The following is a 15,392-nucleotide window of genomic DNA, read 5'->3' on the forward strand; positions in this document are numbered from 1 at the left end:
TACCAAAGCGATAAAGGAGACTCTCTCTGAGGGAAAGAAATAATTTCTGTACTAAAGCTTTCACGTGGCGAAAAGAATTAGTCCAATGCCTTAGTTTCGACGCAGCAAGGAGAGCGGGGAGGAAGCAAGTCACGCCAGATCCAACCTCGCTTTGGCTTACTCTTCTTTGCCTTGGCGAGGATACCCTAGTTCAATCGTTTTAGGAAAGTCGGCATTCTTAGTTGAAAGGACTTATACCATGAACGGACTCTTTGCCTTGAGGCAATCAGTTCCTTGGCTTACTAATGATAATGACCACTTCGAGAAGAACCTATTTGAAAGCAGTCTAATGCCACATCTGACTCAACAGCTCCTTCCTTTTCTTCTTCATGTGCACAAGCCCTTCTTATATATGCAACCACTTATCTTCCTGGAGAAAGTAGCCCAAGTAAGGCAGCAAGAGGAAGAAGAGGCTCGGACATTAAGTAAGTTGCTTTCACTAGCAGCCTTTATCCTTGCCCCCTATGTACTTGTAGGCTTAAATGGGGTAATCGGCTTGATAAAAATAGTATATGCCGTTCTGCTGATGCTAATGGAGGCAAATAGGATTCTCCTCCTTTTGATGGCATTCGGTTTCATGTCGCCATTTAATCGAAACCCCGATTATAGGGATTCTGCTTTCATGGCGTGAAGCGCCCTTCCCGCCCTTTACTTACCTTTATTCCATCATCATTTATTCCCACGGAATTCCATCGACAGACGAGCAACTGGCACTATGTTGAACATCTAGAGCCGGACCGGAATGGCAACAAGCATGTCCATTTCAAGTCCGGATCTCAACATCTCCCTCTTTTTGTCTTTGCGGCGAGCACTATGGTTCTTTCCATAGTCGATATGCGGACGACTTCGACCTTGGGCTTAATCTCAAGGTCAATGGTGATAATGAATTGCTCAAGAACTTTAGGAATGGATCCAGGGGTTACTTCGATCACTCATCCATTAGCGTATACTCTACAAAGCGAAGAATCGAGGAAAAGGGGGCGAAAAATGTAAAAGTCTTCCGCCCGAAAAATGCGATATCCGGGCTGCTCTGTCAACAAGAGCCTTTGTCTTGGTTCAATCCTTTGAGCTCTCCCTCATGCTTGCTTTGTGGTGCCTAGTCGATCAGTCAAAACTCATCTCGCTTCGCTGATCGAAGTCAACCACTTTTTGTAAGTAAGAAAGCCTTTTCGCTCATTGGTCGTCTTCGCTTCAAGTACTCTCGTGCACCATCGAGCGAAAGCACCTCTTGCCTAACGGCTAGAGCTATGCATAAGAATTTTTCAAATGAAATCACATGAAAGAGCATTTCGGGAGGTCTCAATAGTAGATCCGACAACGAAAACTTTTCCAATTTCGTTCTCATTCTACCAAAGAAACCGGTATTTTGGACCTACCATAGAAACGAAAGGGGATAATATAGTGCACTCTTCGTTTTCCTAGTCAAAGGATATCCTGCTTCTGCAAACAACCCAAAAACTCTTTTCTACCGAACATATCTCAAGTAACATTTCCATCGACACTAGACGGACTATGGGTACCACAAAGCTCTAACCAGCCCCACCCTACCTCGTTGAAAGAAGATTTTCTTCATCGATGTTGAGCATCGACGCGAGCAAGGCGATGAAGTAAAGGTGTCGACGGATAGACAAATTTTACTTAACCTTTTTGAGTCGATGGGACTTACCAACCTCTCAAAGGGTGGACTTCCTTGAGAAAGGCTTTCTGCAACTAGAAAATGAGAATATGACCTTCCAACCGAATGGGGTCGGTACTAAAAAGCGATTTCACGCTTAAAGATCGGTCTGTCGAGAAAGTGTTCAATGCTAGGATAAGATAACCAAAGCGGGCATAGTTCCATGTAGTGAATTCTAGTAGTTTTTCTTGCAACTTCTATTGAAACCACTCCCTTTTGTGCTCTTTCACCCAGCCTAGATATCGATTATCTCAAAAGCTGCATTTCCTTTTCACAGGGCATAGGCGAATGCTCAAAGAAAAGCATATGCGGAAGTAGAAAGAACAGAATGACCCTCTACGAATAAGATCTCTAGGTTTACCAAATCCTTCTCAACAAAATGTCTTGTGAAAGATGGCATTAAGTCAGGTCGGGGAATCTTGAAAGAAAGAAAGAGGTGGGTGATCCCTCCATTTGGAAAAGGAGACCTAAAAGTGATATCGTAGGCCATATGCACAATGAAAGGTCAATTTTGATTCTCTACGACACAAGTCGATACTTGATCATCGACCCCGAACTTTCCATTCTCAGATCGATGACTTGTGAACAAGAATTTGTATAAAAAGTGTTTGAAGTGTATCCTGTTCCCAACTACTTAAGGTCACTGACTTTTTAGTCGATGTTACGTTCTATATATGAGACTTATAGCCTAATTTTTTTGCTGCCTAGTTTTGTTTTATTTTTTCGTCTTCTTCTTTGATATATGGATTGTTGGTGGCAAGAATAATCTGATTTGGTAGAACCGTGGGTAGACACATAATGTGGCGTTAGCATCACAGGATTGTCTTTGTCTACGATAGAGGTTTTTTTACTGTGTATAAGCATGTAGGCTATCTGGTTGTACCTTTTTTCCCTTCTCTTTTAACATGCCATTATGTTATCTTTAGAATGAGAAGGCAGTCAACACCAACACATATATCTTAGGTTTCCCAATTTGTTATAACCAACTAATACACAATGGTGACATGTTTTAATTTACAGTAGATCTTTACGTAAGATATATTATTGATTGTGTTCTTTTAATTTTATATTTATATATTTTAGATTGATATATAATTGTTGTTATTATTGTTAGTATGGGATGTGCTTGCTTGAAGCAAAAAGAGTGCTACTTAGCCAAAATAATTTTTTTACTCGAATCTTTTCTTTTTATATGGCCTTTCACTTTTGGGTTATATATGTTGTATCAATGTGCTTTCTTTGCATAGGACAGGGAATGTTAAGAACATATGACATAAATTATAGGTATTGTATAATCAGGTCATTGACTAGTATGACTAAATGTGCCATTTCGTGGACTAATCTAGATAATTGGAACTTGAGTTGTTGAGTTCGGGATTGTTTGAGAACATCAAGGTTATCTTAGGAGTGTTCTTCATATGAAAACACTTGTGTCTGTTTGATAGTCGGATGATTGGAACTTATTTGCTTATTTTGTCTTAAATTTCTTAACTATAAACATGTTAGAAAGTGTTTTGTTTTATTGTAGAATGAGTGAGCAAATTCAGAAAGCTTGGATGGAGGAAAAAGACAGGAGGTCCACACTTTATGAAGATGGGGCTAGGGATTTTGTTTCATTTGCCAAAACAAAGTTGGGGTAGGTGCGCTTGTCCTTGCCCATGTAAAAACTGTAGGAATAGGTTCCGACTAGAATATGATGTGGTCGAAGATCATTTGAACCTAAACGGTATAGATCTCTCATACCATGTATGGGTTTTACATGGTGAAAGACGCCACGACTTCCGATGGAGCAACCGGTGGTGGGAAACATGGAAGAAAAAACATCGAGGAAGATGGGCTTGGAATAGAGAACTTTGTTGATGCTTATATGGGCCATGGTATTGAAACAGAGATATTGAACCACCATTTGTTCCTGAACCGGACTTGGGTAAAAGGTATCTTGACTACAAAAAGAAAAGCGATAGAAAAATTGTACCCTTCTTGTGAGGGACCCGAGGCGACACTTTCGCCAGTTGTTGAACTTCATAATTTGAAAAAACAGTTTGGGTGGTGCGGAAATAGTGTGACAGCATTGTTGTCCGTGTTGAGGAGATGGTTACCCAAAGAAAACACATTGCCAGTGAAGTATCCTGTAATGAAGCAAATGTTGAAAGACTTAGGGATGAAAGCCAAGTGCATTCATATGTGCGAAAATAATTGTATGTTATACTGGAAACTTGATGAAGAATTGGAGCAGTGTCGTCATTGTAAAAAACCTAGATATAAAGTCCTAGCGGGCAAAGGAGGGAAGGTTTCAAAAGAGCCTAACAAAGTGTTGAGACACTTTCCTCTCATTCCGAGACTCCAGAGGTTGTATACAATACCATGGATAGCACGTGACATGACTTGGCATGCTAGATCAGAATCTTCGTGGGATTATATGAGGCATCCAGCTGATTCTAGGCAATGGAAAGTATGTAAAGAGAATTATAAAGAGTTTGCAGATGAGGAGCGCAATGTTTGGCTTGCTATTGCAACGGATGGATTTAATCCACGTGGAGTTCAATCTACCGGTTATAGTTGTTGGCCTGTTATCACGGTGCCTTATAATATCCCACCATCATTATGTATGAAAGCAGAATTCCAAATGTTGTCTCTGTTAATTCCTGGGCCGAAGGCACCAAGTCAAGACATTGATGTTTTTCTCGAGCCACTGTATGATGAGTTAAAGCAGTTGTGGGATCATGGAGTGCCCGCTTATGACATGTATAAAAAGGAACATTTCACACTGAGAGCTATGTTGATGTGGGGGATTCACGACTTCCCTGCTTTTGGGAACTTATCCGGTTGTGTAACCCATGGATACAAAGCTTGTCCACGATGTGGTGACAACACTCCATCTCTTCATCTACCTGTCAGCAAGAAAATTGTTTATACTAACTATCGGCAGTTTCTTAGAAGTGATCACCCGTTTAGAGATGGGAAGTACTTGGGGCTCAAGACAGTAGAAGATAATCTTCCTCCAGAACCGCTAAAAGGGGAAAAACTTCTACAACATTTAGATCGTATCAACTTTGTAACTTGGAAAGACAGTGATGGCAAGAGAAAAAGAGCTGATGTGAATGTCGATGATGCTGGTGATGGTTGTGAAGTTACTGCGGCATGGTATAAGAAGTCTATCTTTTTTGGTATGGGGTAGGATAGACCACGAAGTCCGCCATGTTATTGATGTGATGCATACCGAGAAGAATGTTGCTGAACATTTACTAAACACGATCTTTTGCTTGAGTAAAACAAAAGATACTGTAAATGCACGGGAGGATATGAAGCTTCTTGGCATACACAGTGGGCAGTGGATGCAAACTGATTTGAACACCGGGAGAACAGTTAAGCCACATGCTTCTTTTGTTTTGGATAAGAGTGAGAAAATGAATTTCTTAAAAACTTTGAAGTACTTAAAGCTCCCTTCGGGTTTTTCTTCTAACTTGAGCAACATTGTTAGTCTCAGTCCACCTGGTTTGCTAACAATGAAGTCACATGACTATCATGTCATCATAGAGTACTTGTTACCTGTATTGCTTCAACATGCCTTCCCAAAACACCGCGATTTAAAGAAAGCTATATACCAGATAAGCTTATTCTTTAATTTACTCTGTTCGAAGGTCTTGATCAGAAAAGATATTCAAGAAGCTAAGTACATGGTTGCCGAGGCATTATGTGTGTTAGAGAAACACTTTCCGCCATCCTTTTTTGATATAAGCGTCCACCTTATGGTGCATCTAGCAGATGAGGCGTTGTTTTGTGGACCTACCCAAGATCGGTGGATATATCCATTCGAACGGTAAATCACTTTTATTTCAATTGTCTTTGACTTTATTTGACGTGTATTTGAACTTAAAATTTACATATGCAAGTTTGGAATATTTCATTCCATTAGGTCGATGAAAGAGTGTAAAGACATTCCTAGCAACAAACGATATGTTAAAGGCTCTATTGCAGAATCCTATCTTGTTGCTGAATCCGTTAGGTATGCCATGGAGTACATGTCCAATCCACGAGCCGGTAATCACAAATACAGTCAAGAAGTCTTTTTAGATGAAAATGGCGAGTATAGTGATGAAGGGCCTATGCTAGATGGTAAGGATGTGTCATTATCCCCTCATCAATTTGTACAGATACGTCGATGGGTGCTTTTTCGACTTGAAGTCGAAGAACGCAATACATTTTACAGGTCTGAATTCTTGACTATGTAGGCATGGAACATGTTGTGTTATTATGTAGATATACTTATATTAAAGCTTGAATGAATAAAATGCAGTGAGTATTGTGACTCGTTGCAATCTGGTTCACGTGCTAAAGGAAAAGGGATTGCAAAAACAGAAGTAGAGATACAAACAAATTTCATTGATTGGTTATATAAAAAGGTATTAATTCTTACAAAAGCAATATAATTTAGAAATACTATGATAGTTCACTTACTAGTGATGTTTTTAAATTGTTTTCTTGTGTACTGTTATAGTTGTTGGAGGACGATGCCACGAATTCTATGTTATGGCATTTAGTCAAAGGGCCAACTAAAGCTAAGACATACAAGAAGTACCACGTCAATGGCTTTGTTTTCTCTCCCAAGTCTCATGATGATACTGTTACCACCCAAGACAGTGGTGTTTTTATGAGGGCAATTACTTCTTTTACTGCAAGTAGGAAAGATAAGAATCCTATTGATGCGACAACGATGTGGTACGGGGTCATTAAACAGATAATTGAGGTAGACTATATCGACTTTCAAGAGGTGGTCTTTTATTGCGATTGGGTGAGGGTGGAGGACAAGACTAATGGCTGTAAAATTTGTCCAGACTCGGGCTTGGTGATGGTCAACCTTAACAAACTGAAAAGTTCAAGTAACTTTTTGGATGAGCCAGCTATTCTTGCTCGAGAGGCATATCAAGTGTTTTATTCACAAGATTTGAAACATCCTGATTGGTCGGTGGTTATACATTCTCCAAGGCAATTGACTTGTCGAGTGGATGAGCTAGATGTACCAACTGACTTCCAATCTACTCTTGAAGACCAACCCAATTTGAAACCCTTGCTAGAAAGACGATGTTAACTTAATGTCTAATATAACTTTTTGCTATGGATGCATCTATTTGTGTATAGTTTTATATTGCGTGAATTATATGATTTTGTGCTGCAAGTTTGATAATTGTATGCTGTAATTTGATGGTTGTGCCTCAAAGTTGAATGCGATTTGTTTTACGTTTTTAAGTGTAGTCATTTCACTTAAAGATTAACATATGCGCATACCTACTATATGCATTCAGTTGTCACTATTTGCAGGATAGTTTAATGGCATCAAGTGGTCAATCTTCAGGCCCTAGTGCCTTGCAGCCACCCCCATCAGTCAAGCAACACCCCATCTGGTGAAGCAACACCCCTAGTAACATCCGAATCATCCGGGCGACCTTCATCGAGTTAAGGCTAAGATGTTTGTCTTGGTGTCTAGTAAGGGCACCGCTGTTGGTCCTTATGGGGCTGAAATGGGCAACCAGCTTTGGGGCATTTTATTCGAAAGTAACCATCCCTTTGAATTACAAGGATTGGAGGCTTGTGAAACAAACCTTTAAGGATGCAGTGTGGGATGCTTTGGCGGTAACATTCTATTCTTGTTGATAATGTTATCATTTAAACTTTACCAAAAATGAATTTCTAACCTTTATAATTCTTGATAGGGTGAGTTTGAATATGATGTGCCCATGGCTTTGGCTTATAAAAATCTTGAGGGGAGTTTTCTGTAAATCAGGACTGCAAAATGCAACTACCGAAAACATATCATAAAGAAAGCCTTAAACAAGGAAGCTGCTATTGCCGCATGTCCTGATGGTATGAATCCAACATTTTGGGCCGAGTTTGTGACCCGTGAATTTAGACCTGAAGTCGTACGAAGGAATGCAATAAATGCAGCAAATAGGAAAAAGAACACCATTGGTCATACTCTTGGGCGACAAAAATATGCCCAAATGCGTTACAAGAAGGTAACGTCCTATCTCAATATCTTTATTATTGGAAGTGGTCTATAGTAACATTTGATATTCTTTTGTGTAGAAACAAAAGAATCCTAATGTCAAAGTCCGTAGAGAGGACGATTGGCTAACAGGTCACGAGCGTCGTGATGGATCTATTTTGGAGAGTGCTCGTGTAGCATATGTAAGTATTTATACTTGTTACATTTAAATGTGTTGAGGACCATAGTATAAATTCTTGGATTTAATCATGTATCCCTTGGTGAATCTTTACTCCCAAAATGTATATATACATGAGTGTCTTTATTTGGTTATGCTTGTTGTTTTAGGGGAACAAGTGAATTTTGTTAAAGAAAGGAGAGCTACTTGAAGCAAGCGGTAGGGGGAGAGAATGATATTGATGAGATCATAGACCTTGAAGGCGATGTATTAGTTGAAATCTTTGGGAAGGACAATAAAGGGACTACTTTCGTCTTTGTTGGCTCTCAAATCTCACGAAACAAGTTGAACATCTTTGCGGTTGGTGAATACTTACTCGACAAAGCATTGGCGTCATCTGCTAGTGCTAGTCCCAGCGTCGAGAAAGAGTTGGCTGAGGTTAAAGCTTCCCTAGCCAATTTAACTAACTTTTTAAAAAAAAAAAAAATTAAGCTAGGGTTAGGCTGACCCTCACCTGTATAAATCAACCAAGTCTTACATAGATCGTACCTATAGCATCCTCCTCTATGAGTCTATACAATTCTCTATCTAGGGGAGGTATAAACTTTACTAAGACATTACAATCAGAAATCTTAAGCCCTGCAAGCAAATCTGCCGGCTTGTTAGCTTCCCTGAAGACATGTGCAAAAGAGCAATAGCTGAATGTGGCAGGTAGCTTTGATATCATGGCTTCCAAATTCGAACACGTCCATGGTGGTTTTGCGATTTTTGTGATGATCTTCACTGCTGTAAGTGAGTCGGTTTCAACTTCCACCTTTTTATATCCTAATTCAGTGCATAGCTCTAGTCCAATCGCGATTGCTTTCAGTTCCTGATAGAGAACAGCTTGTACATCACCGCTTCCCGTATAAGCTGCAACCACCTCTCCTTGACTGTTCCTGATTAGATCTCTATGGCCGGACCCCTCTGCCGTCAAAGCACCATCTGCGTTTAGTTTTACTCTGCCTTCCTCAGGAGGAAGCCACTTACACTCTCGCCTCTTCCTTTCTCTGAACTTAGCTCGAATTCCTAATGTCTGACAAAGCTGTCTTGCTTCCAGCGTATCTTCAATCTCAGCTGTTTGCATCTACACATATCTCTTTATTTCTCTGCTGATTTTCCTCAGGACTATTTTCGCTGGCCTCTCCCTATTCTTGAACCTTCTCCCGTTCCTTTCTTTCCATATCCCATCAACTGCCGCACATATATAGACCTTATAAGTATCAGCCACAAAGCTGGATCCTCTACATAATCTCAGCAGCGATGACCACTCCCTATTTGAGCTTCTACCATCCGTTGTAATGCCCAGGACTACTTTTATACCATCAAAGATCTCTCGCGAATACACACATTCAAAGAAGAGATGATTTGAATATTCTCGACTTTGGTTACACAAGCTGCAGCAGGAGGAAGTAAGGATTTTTTTCTGCATCAGCCTATCTTGCGTTGATAAGCTATTCGAGAACAGTTGCCAGGTCGTAAAGGAGTGTCTTGGGATAACCCATCTGCCCCACACAAGTCTCGCCATCGACTTTTTACTTCTTTTACCCTCGGGCTTCATATGCACTTTCGGCGTGAATTTCCCACTCGATCGCGGTGTCCACACCACTTTCGATCTTGAACTAGATGCTTGTTGATTAATTGTACCTAGGATATCCTCTCGTAGCCTATTACACCTGGATGTTTATGTACCACCGTTCCAATCTCCTTACATTAGCGGTTGATCCACTGTGGCATTTAGTGGTAGCTGTATTTCAAAGAAGCCGCTCACAAGATTGAACAAAAGAGGGCTACTATGACACCATAGATCGTGCCATACTAATGTATCTCTACCATTGGTGATCGAGTACTGAATGAGCTCTTTCGCTTCTTTTCTGCTTTGTAAAATGTTCCGCCATGACCATGAGCAGTCTTATGTACTGATCATCGATCCACAAGTATTTGTGGGCCAAAAGGTTCTTCCATACCCAGTCAACCCAGATGCTATTTTCCTTCGCCGCTACTTTGAAGACCAAACCACAGTATGCTCCTTTGTTCCATACTTCCATATTCATGATCCCCAGACCCCCTTCGTCCTTTGTCTTATATGTGGTTCTTCGGCTCGCTTGGTGCACACATCTTTTTGTATCAGTACCACTCCACAGAAAGGTCGCACAAATTTTTTCAACTTGTTCAAGAACTGTTTTTGGCAGAATGAATGTTCGGGCCCAATAAACATGTAGTGAGCCAAGCACTGATAGTATGAGTTGCAGTCTACCTGCATGAGATAGCAATTTTGCTTTCCAGTCCTTGATTCTGCTTGTGACCTTATCTATTAGTGGTTGACATTCTCTGATTCCAAGTCTAGCTGATATGAGAGGAAGTCCTAGGTATCTCACTGGAGGGGAGACAAGTTCAATACCTAGAATCCGAGCCAAAGCCAAGCTATCCCTGTTGTCCCATAGCACCGGTCATGATAGTGGTCTTACGTGAATTTATCGTAGCCCAAGAGCTATGCTAAAGTCCCCAAACATTGTGCGAGTGCATATATGGAATCCACTTCCCCTTTACAGAAGATAAGTACATCATCCGCAAAAGCCAGATGCGTGAGTTGACTCCTTTTGCATTTAGAATGGAATTGGATCCGCTTATGTTCCACACTCTCTCTGATTAGGCAGCCAAGAACTTCCATTATTAGCACAAACAAATATGGAGATAGGGGATCTCCCTGCCTCAACCCTCTACCTCCAGGGAAAAAACCTTCAGGCGCTCCATTTATGAGAACAGAATAAGAAGGTGTGCTAATGCATAACTGAATCCACTTTTTTCAGCTTGGACGGGAACTGAAATCTATCCATCATGTTCAAGATGGCTGCCAACTCACCGTGATCGTATGCCTTTCTTATGTCCAGTTTTATAGAGCATCTTGGAGTTCCATGTCTTCTATCATATCCTCTCAAAACTTCATGGGATAACGGGATGTTATCCCTGTATAGATCTCTAGGATGGATGACCGATTGTCGTGCACTAGTTCGTATCACCATCTTCAATCTATTGGTGATGACTTTTGAAACACATTTGTAAATCGTGTTACCGCAGCAATCAGCCTAAAATCTTCCACTTTAGGCGCGAAGTCACTTTTGGAATCGGACATAGAAATGTCGCATTTGTTCCCCGAGGCATTTTGTTTGTTTTAAAGACATTTTTGATGGCATTCACAAAGATCCACCCCGGTATCCCAACAAAATTTGAAGAAGAATGGGTTATACCCATCTGGACCTGGCACCTTATTGTCGTCCATCTCAAACAAGGCTTCCCTGATCTCTGTGTCACTCACCTCAGCTTCCAACATCGTACTCATACCTGAGTCAACAATATCTCTGACATTCAGTTCAGTGAAAAATTCGCTTTCACTCACCGGTGGCGCTTCAATACCCATCTGCTGCGTGAAATACTGCACTATGCTCTGAGTAATTTCTGCCTGTCCATGCACTGTTTCTCCCTTATCATTCGCAATTACCCATATACCCTTCCTGGCTGCCTTTTCTTTCAATGAGTTAAAGAAAAAACTCGAACATCTATCCCCTTCTGTCATCCATTGAGCTGCATCCTTCTGGTCCAAATCTATTGCTTCCGCTCTTGCAAGATCAATATATCTCTGCATTGCCTGTTTTTCACACCTTCCCGGCCCCACATCCGATGGATTATTTCTCAGAGGTATATCATTGCATCACTTAACTGCCGCCTTGCGGTTATAACTCTCTCATGTAAGTTCGAGAAGTTTCTCCCGCCCAAGGTCTGATTTTCTCCTTTAGCATCTTGAGTTTGTGGATTAGAACATACATGGGATTAGCATATATACGTGTATTCCAAACTTCTTCTAGAATATCTTTAAACTCCGGTTGATAAACCCAAAAGTTACAAAATCTAAAAGGAGTCGGGGACCGGTGAAGTCATTCCATGTGAGCAAAGATAGGGAGTGATCGGAAACTCCCTCGAGGGAGGAATTCAGCCCCTGAATTAGGATATTTTGCATCCACAAACTATTTATTAGACATCTATCTATTCTTGACATAATGCTAGCGCGCGACCCAGATTTATTCCACCAAGTGTAGAAGAATCCACTAGCATTGATATCGATTAACCCGGCATTCTCGAAGACAGAGTAAAGTCCACCGGCTTCTTTAGGATGCATAGGTTCACCCCTGTTCTTTCATTCGCTGTTTTGATGTTATTAAAATCCCCGCTACACACCAAGGTTTTGTGATTGAGCTATGTAGCCTAATCACATCTTGCCACAAATCTAACCTCTCACGAAAAGAATTGCTCGTGATACACCACCTTTGTAAGAAAAACTCTTCCGCCTTTGGTAGGAATTCAACCCTGCAATGAATGAATTGCTCTGACATGTCTATCTTCTTTACCTTCACCACAAAAGGATCCCAGCATATCCAGATTCTGCCTGACCCAGCTTTCTCATAATTATTTTCATGCTCCCATGTAGGACAGCAAATGCTTCTTATTCCATCGTACTTCTCCTTTTTCACTTTTGTTTCGAGAAGCCCAAACACACATAACTTCTTTTCAACTCTCATCTTATTTATTTCCTTTGCTTTCAAAAGGTCATTCGCTCCTCTCACATTCCATACACAGATCGGACCTATCATTAGTGATGATTTTTTTTGTTCTTTGTTCCCTTGGGTCGCCCCCTCTTTTTACTTCCTTGCTGTTTTTTTCCACTGGCTGCTTGTGATTGTTTATCTTGGCTGCGAGTCACAACTCCCCCTTGAGCAGGCGTTTGAGGTTCTGCAGCCAATGGAATCAGATTTCTATCTTTGAAGTATTCCGTCTCTTCTTCAGATACTACTACGTCAGACAGCTCCCCTAGCCTTGTGCTTTCACTGAATTTATTGAATTCATCCTGCTCCTCCTCATAGCACATCAAAGGGTTAAACCCTGTAGCTATTTCAATACCTTGTGAGATCTCCTCATACGGCACTAAGGCATTGTCACAATCCCCCACTTCCATCTCTGAAGTAATCCCCCTATTGTCATATGTTTCCACTCTAACCTGCTCCTGTTCATTTTCTCTACCACTTGCCAATACTGGTATCTCTGTAGCTTGCTCATTTTCATATTCTGTCCTTGTCTGAACTCCCTGATCTATCTCACAATTCTCATCTCTGCTGTCTCTATTCAAACCCCCACTCAGCTCATTCTCTCTTACTGCTTCACCATGTTCAACTGCCTCTGTGTTCATCAAAATCCCTGTTCTGAACCCTCTGTTGTTCTCTGTACTGACCTCAGATCTCACCACCTCCACTATCCCCGGCAGCATCACTGCGCTTTGTTCAGTCTCAGTTCCACTATCTGGGTTTCTTATTTCTCCTTCCACATTGGCGTTGCTATTTGTCATCTCCACTCTTTCTGTCGATAGGGCATCTGGGTTTTGCCTTGTTGCATCTTCAGCAACTCTTGTGATCTCTACCCCTGTTTCAGTCCTTAGCGCACTACTCTCAGGAATAGTGTCCACATTGTCTTCCATCACCTCCTTTTGTCGATCCTTCTCCCCTATGTCACCTTTCCTCAAACACCCTACAGTCTTATGACCGAACTTCCTGCAGCATTCACACATCTTGGGAATCCAGCCATATTCCACCGAAATAGTTCTAATGTCTCTCCCACCCATATCGATATCAAAGGTTTCAGGCAACTCAGCATTAATCTCTACTGAAACACTGACTCTAGCATAAGTTAACCTTTTCCTTGATGCAGTGGCTTCATCCATCCTCTGGGGTTCCCCTATTCTGCTTGCTAGAAATCCCAAGCCTTCCCCATTCCACAAGTCCTTTGGCACATCATATAAATTTACCCATATAGGGATAGCCTTAACTGTGTTTTTTCTCCTTTCAATATCCTGACTCCATTGTGTAACAATGAAGCATTTCCCTGCCATGTATATTTGTGCCATTTCCAGCACCTTTCTCTTGTCTTCTTCATTGTTAAATTTGAAATAAAACAAATTTGCATCCGCAACCATCTCATAGTCCCCCTTAGTTTTCCATTTTTTCCTTAGTAGTTCTCTGACCACCGGATATGGTAGTTTCTGTTCTAAGAAAAACCCCACTACATAATCTTTCCATAAAGACCGACCTTTTGTAAGTAATTCTTCAGGAACTTGTGCAACACCCTCAACCAAGTTCAGATTAAACTGTTTCAGCCCAGTTTCAATAGATTCTCCTTGTCCTCCCTGGAATAGAGTATTCCAGTTTCGTGGTTGTCCTCTTGAGATATCTCCATTTGCTCCTTGATAGCTGTTTCTTTCCACCACTTGCGTGGGGTTTTGTGGTTGTGCATCTGTGGTTGCTGTTTGAAGGGATGGGAAATTTTGGCTATTCAAAACAAGGGAGTTCATATTTCATTCAAGATTTTTCCACTCAAGAACTATCACTGTAATCAATGAAGGATTTTACCTTAAGTGGAAAAGAAAATTCTGTAGAACAGGATAAGGGAACTAGTCTGGGAGGTTTTTTTCCTATTCTAGGAAAAACGAGGTATACAGGATCATGAATTAGTTTAGGTTATATTGCATCCGTTTTCCAATACAATGTTCCCCATTGTTAATGCTACTATCTCTTTGTTTCCAATCCAATTTAACTAACTTGTTGATGGTGAGTTTGTAATTTCTATAATTAGGCATACGTATAACTTGTATTTTTCCTTATACATGTGTTTTCTATTATCACAGACTCACATTGCACCGGGAATTGTCCCCCCACAGTCTGCGATGAATGCACCTAATGGTTCAAACTCACCTCATCATCTATCTCCAAGTTCTCATCAAAACTTGGCTTCTCCGTTTGAGGCAACAAGTGCTCATGTAGGATTGTCTGACAAGCCTAGAGTTACCTTATTGGACAGAGAAGGTAATGAAGTAGCCAAGGGGTTTGTGGTGACCGATCCTATTCACAAAGATATTTGTCATGGCAGAAAAGTGCTTAGAGGTGAGAAAAAGATTAATATTGATGAAGTGCTTATGGGTGATGCGTTAGTCTATGATGGTCCCCAGTATGGAAATAAAACCCTTCATGGTTTTGTTGCTGGAGGGTGGTTGATTTGGGCTGATGGACGGTTGAAATATGATTAAGAATAGTTGATTAGTGCTAATCTTTGTGGACATATTGTTTAGCAATTTTTTTTGGACATATGGGCTGAAAGAAACAGTAAGTATGGTTAATGTTTTAGTTGTAATTTTGTAATCTTTTTGGACATATGTGCTCACAGAAGCATTAAGTACGGTTAATGTTTTTGTAATTTGGTAATCTTTTTGGGCATATTGTATAAAGGTTATAGTTGTAACTTGCTGAACTATTTTGGATATATATGTGTAAGCTTTGCTATTGTTGAATGTATTATATATATGCTTGTTTGTTTTGCAGGTTTGTGAGTATTCTAACCCCTTTTTAACTCCGCCAATGCAAACTTGTGAAAGTCTTTGC

At 40.7% G+C, this 15,392-nt stretch overlaps 3 protein-coding genes across 3 annotated transcripts; all 3 read left to right on the plus strand.

Moving 5' to 3' along the window:
* The first annotated feature begins 3,458 nt into the window (after positions 1 to 3,458).
* Positions 3,459 to 4,892, plus strand: LOC147517312 (uncharacterized). Its single transcript, XM_086593559.1, has one exon. It carries the CDS (start codon positions 3,459 to 3,461, stop codon positions 4,890 to 4,892), a length of 1,434 nt encoding a protein of 477 aa, XP_086449685.1.
* Positions 4,893 to 5,587: 695 nt separating this feature from the next.
* LOC147517313 (uncharacterized) lies at positions 5,588 to 6,971 on the plus strand. The gene is made up of 3 exons (XM_086594669.1): positions 5,588 to 5,924; positions 6,012 to 6,117; positions 6,213 to 6,971. The coding sequence occupies exons 1-3, from the start codon at positions 5,635 to 5,637 to the stop codon at positions 6,801 to 6,803; spliced, it is 987 nt and encodes a 328-aa protein (XP_086450795.1). The 5' UTR covers positions 5,588 to 5,634; the 3' UTR covers positions 6,804 to 6,971.
* A 1,268-nt stretch (positions 6,972 to 8,239) lies between these two features.
* Positions 8,240 to 15,275, plus strand: LOC147517314 (uncharacterized). Its single transcript, XM_086594670.1, has 2 exons — positions 8,240 to 8,313; positions 14,642 to 15,275. The coding sequence occupies exon 2, from the start codon at positions 14,681 to 14,683 to the stop codon at positions 15,038 to 15,040; it is 360 nt and encodes a 119-aa protein (XP_086450796.1). The 5' UTR covers positions 8,240 to 8,313; positions 14,642 to 14,680; the 3' UTR covers positions 15,041 to 15,275.
* The last annotated feature ends 117 nt before the right edge of the window (positions 15,276 to 15,392 follow it).

This window comes from Coptis chinensis, chromosome 2 (assembly GCF_015680905.1).
Source record: "Coptis chinensis isolate HL-2020 chromosome 2, ASM1568090v1, whole genome shotgun sequence".
Lineage (NCBI taxonomy): Eukaryota > Viridiplantae > Streptophyta > Magnoliopsida > Ranunculales > Ranunculaceae > Coptis > Coptis chinensis.

Coding starts and splice junctions, on each gene's coding strand:
- LOC147517312 (XM_086593559.1), top strand. CDS start 3,459: ATGTATGGGTTTTACATGGTGAAAGACGCCACGACTTCCGATGGAGCA.
- LOC147517313 (XM_086594669.1), top strand. CDS start 5,635: ATGAAAGAGTGTAAAGACATTCCTAGCAACAAACGATATGTTAAAGGC. Junction 5,925..6,011: donor GAACGCAATACATTTTACAG/GTCTGAATTCTT, acceptor AATAAAATGCAG/TGAGTATTGTGACTCGTTGC. Junction 6,118..6,212: donor TTGATTGGTTATATAAAAAG/GTATTAATTCTT, acceptor GTACTGTTATAG/TTGTTGGAGGACGATGCCAC.
- LOC147517314 (XM_086594670.1), top strand. CDS start 14,681: ATGAATGCACCTAATGGTTCAAACTCACCTCATCATCTATCTCCAAGT.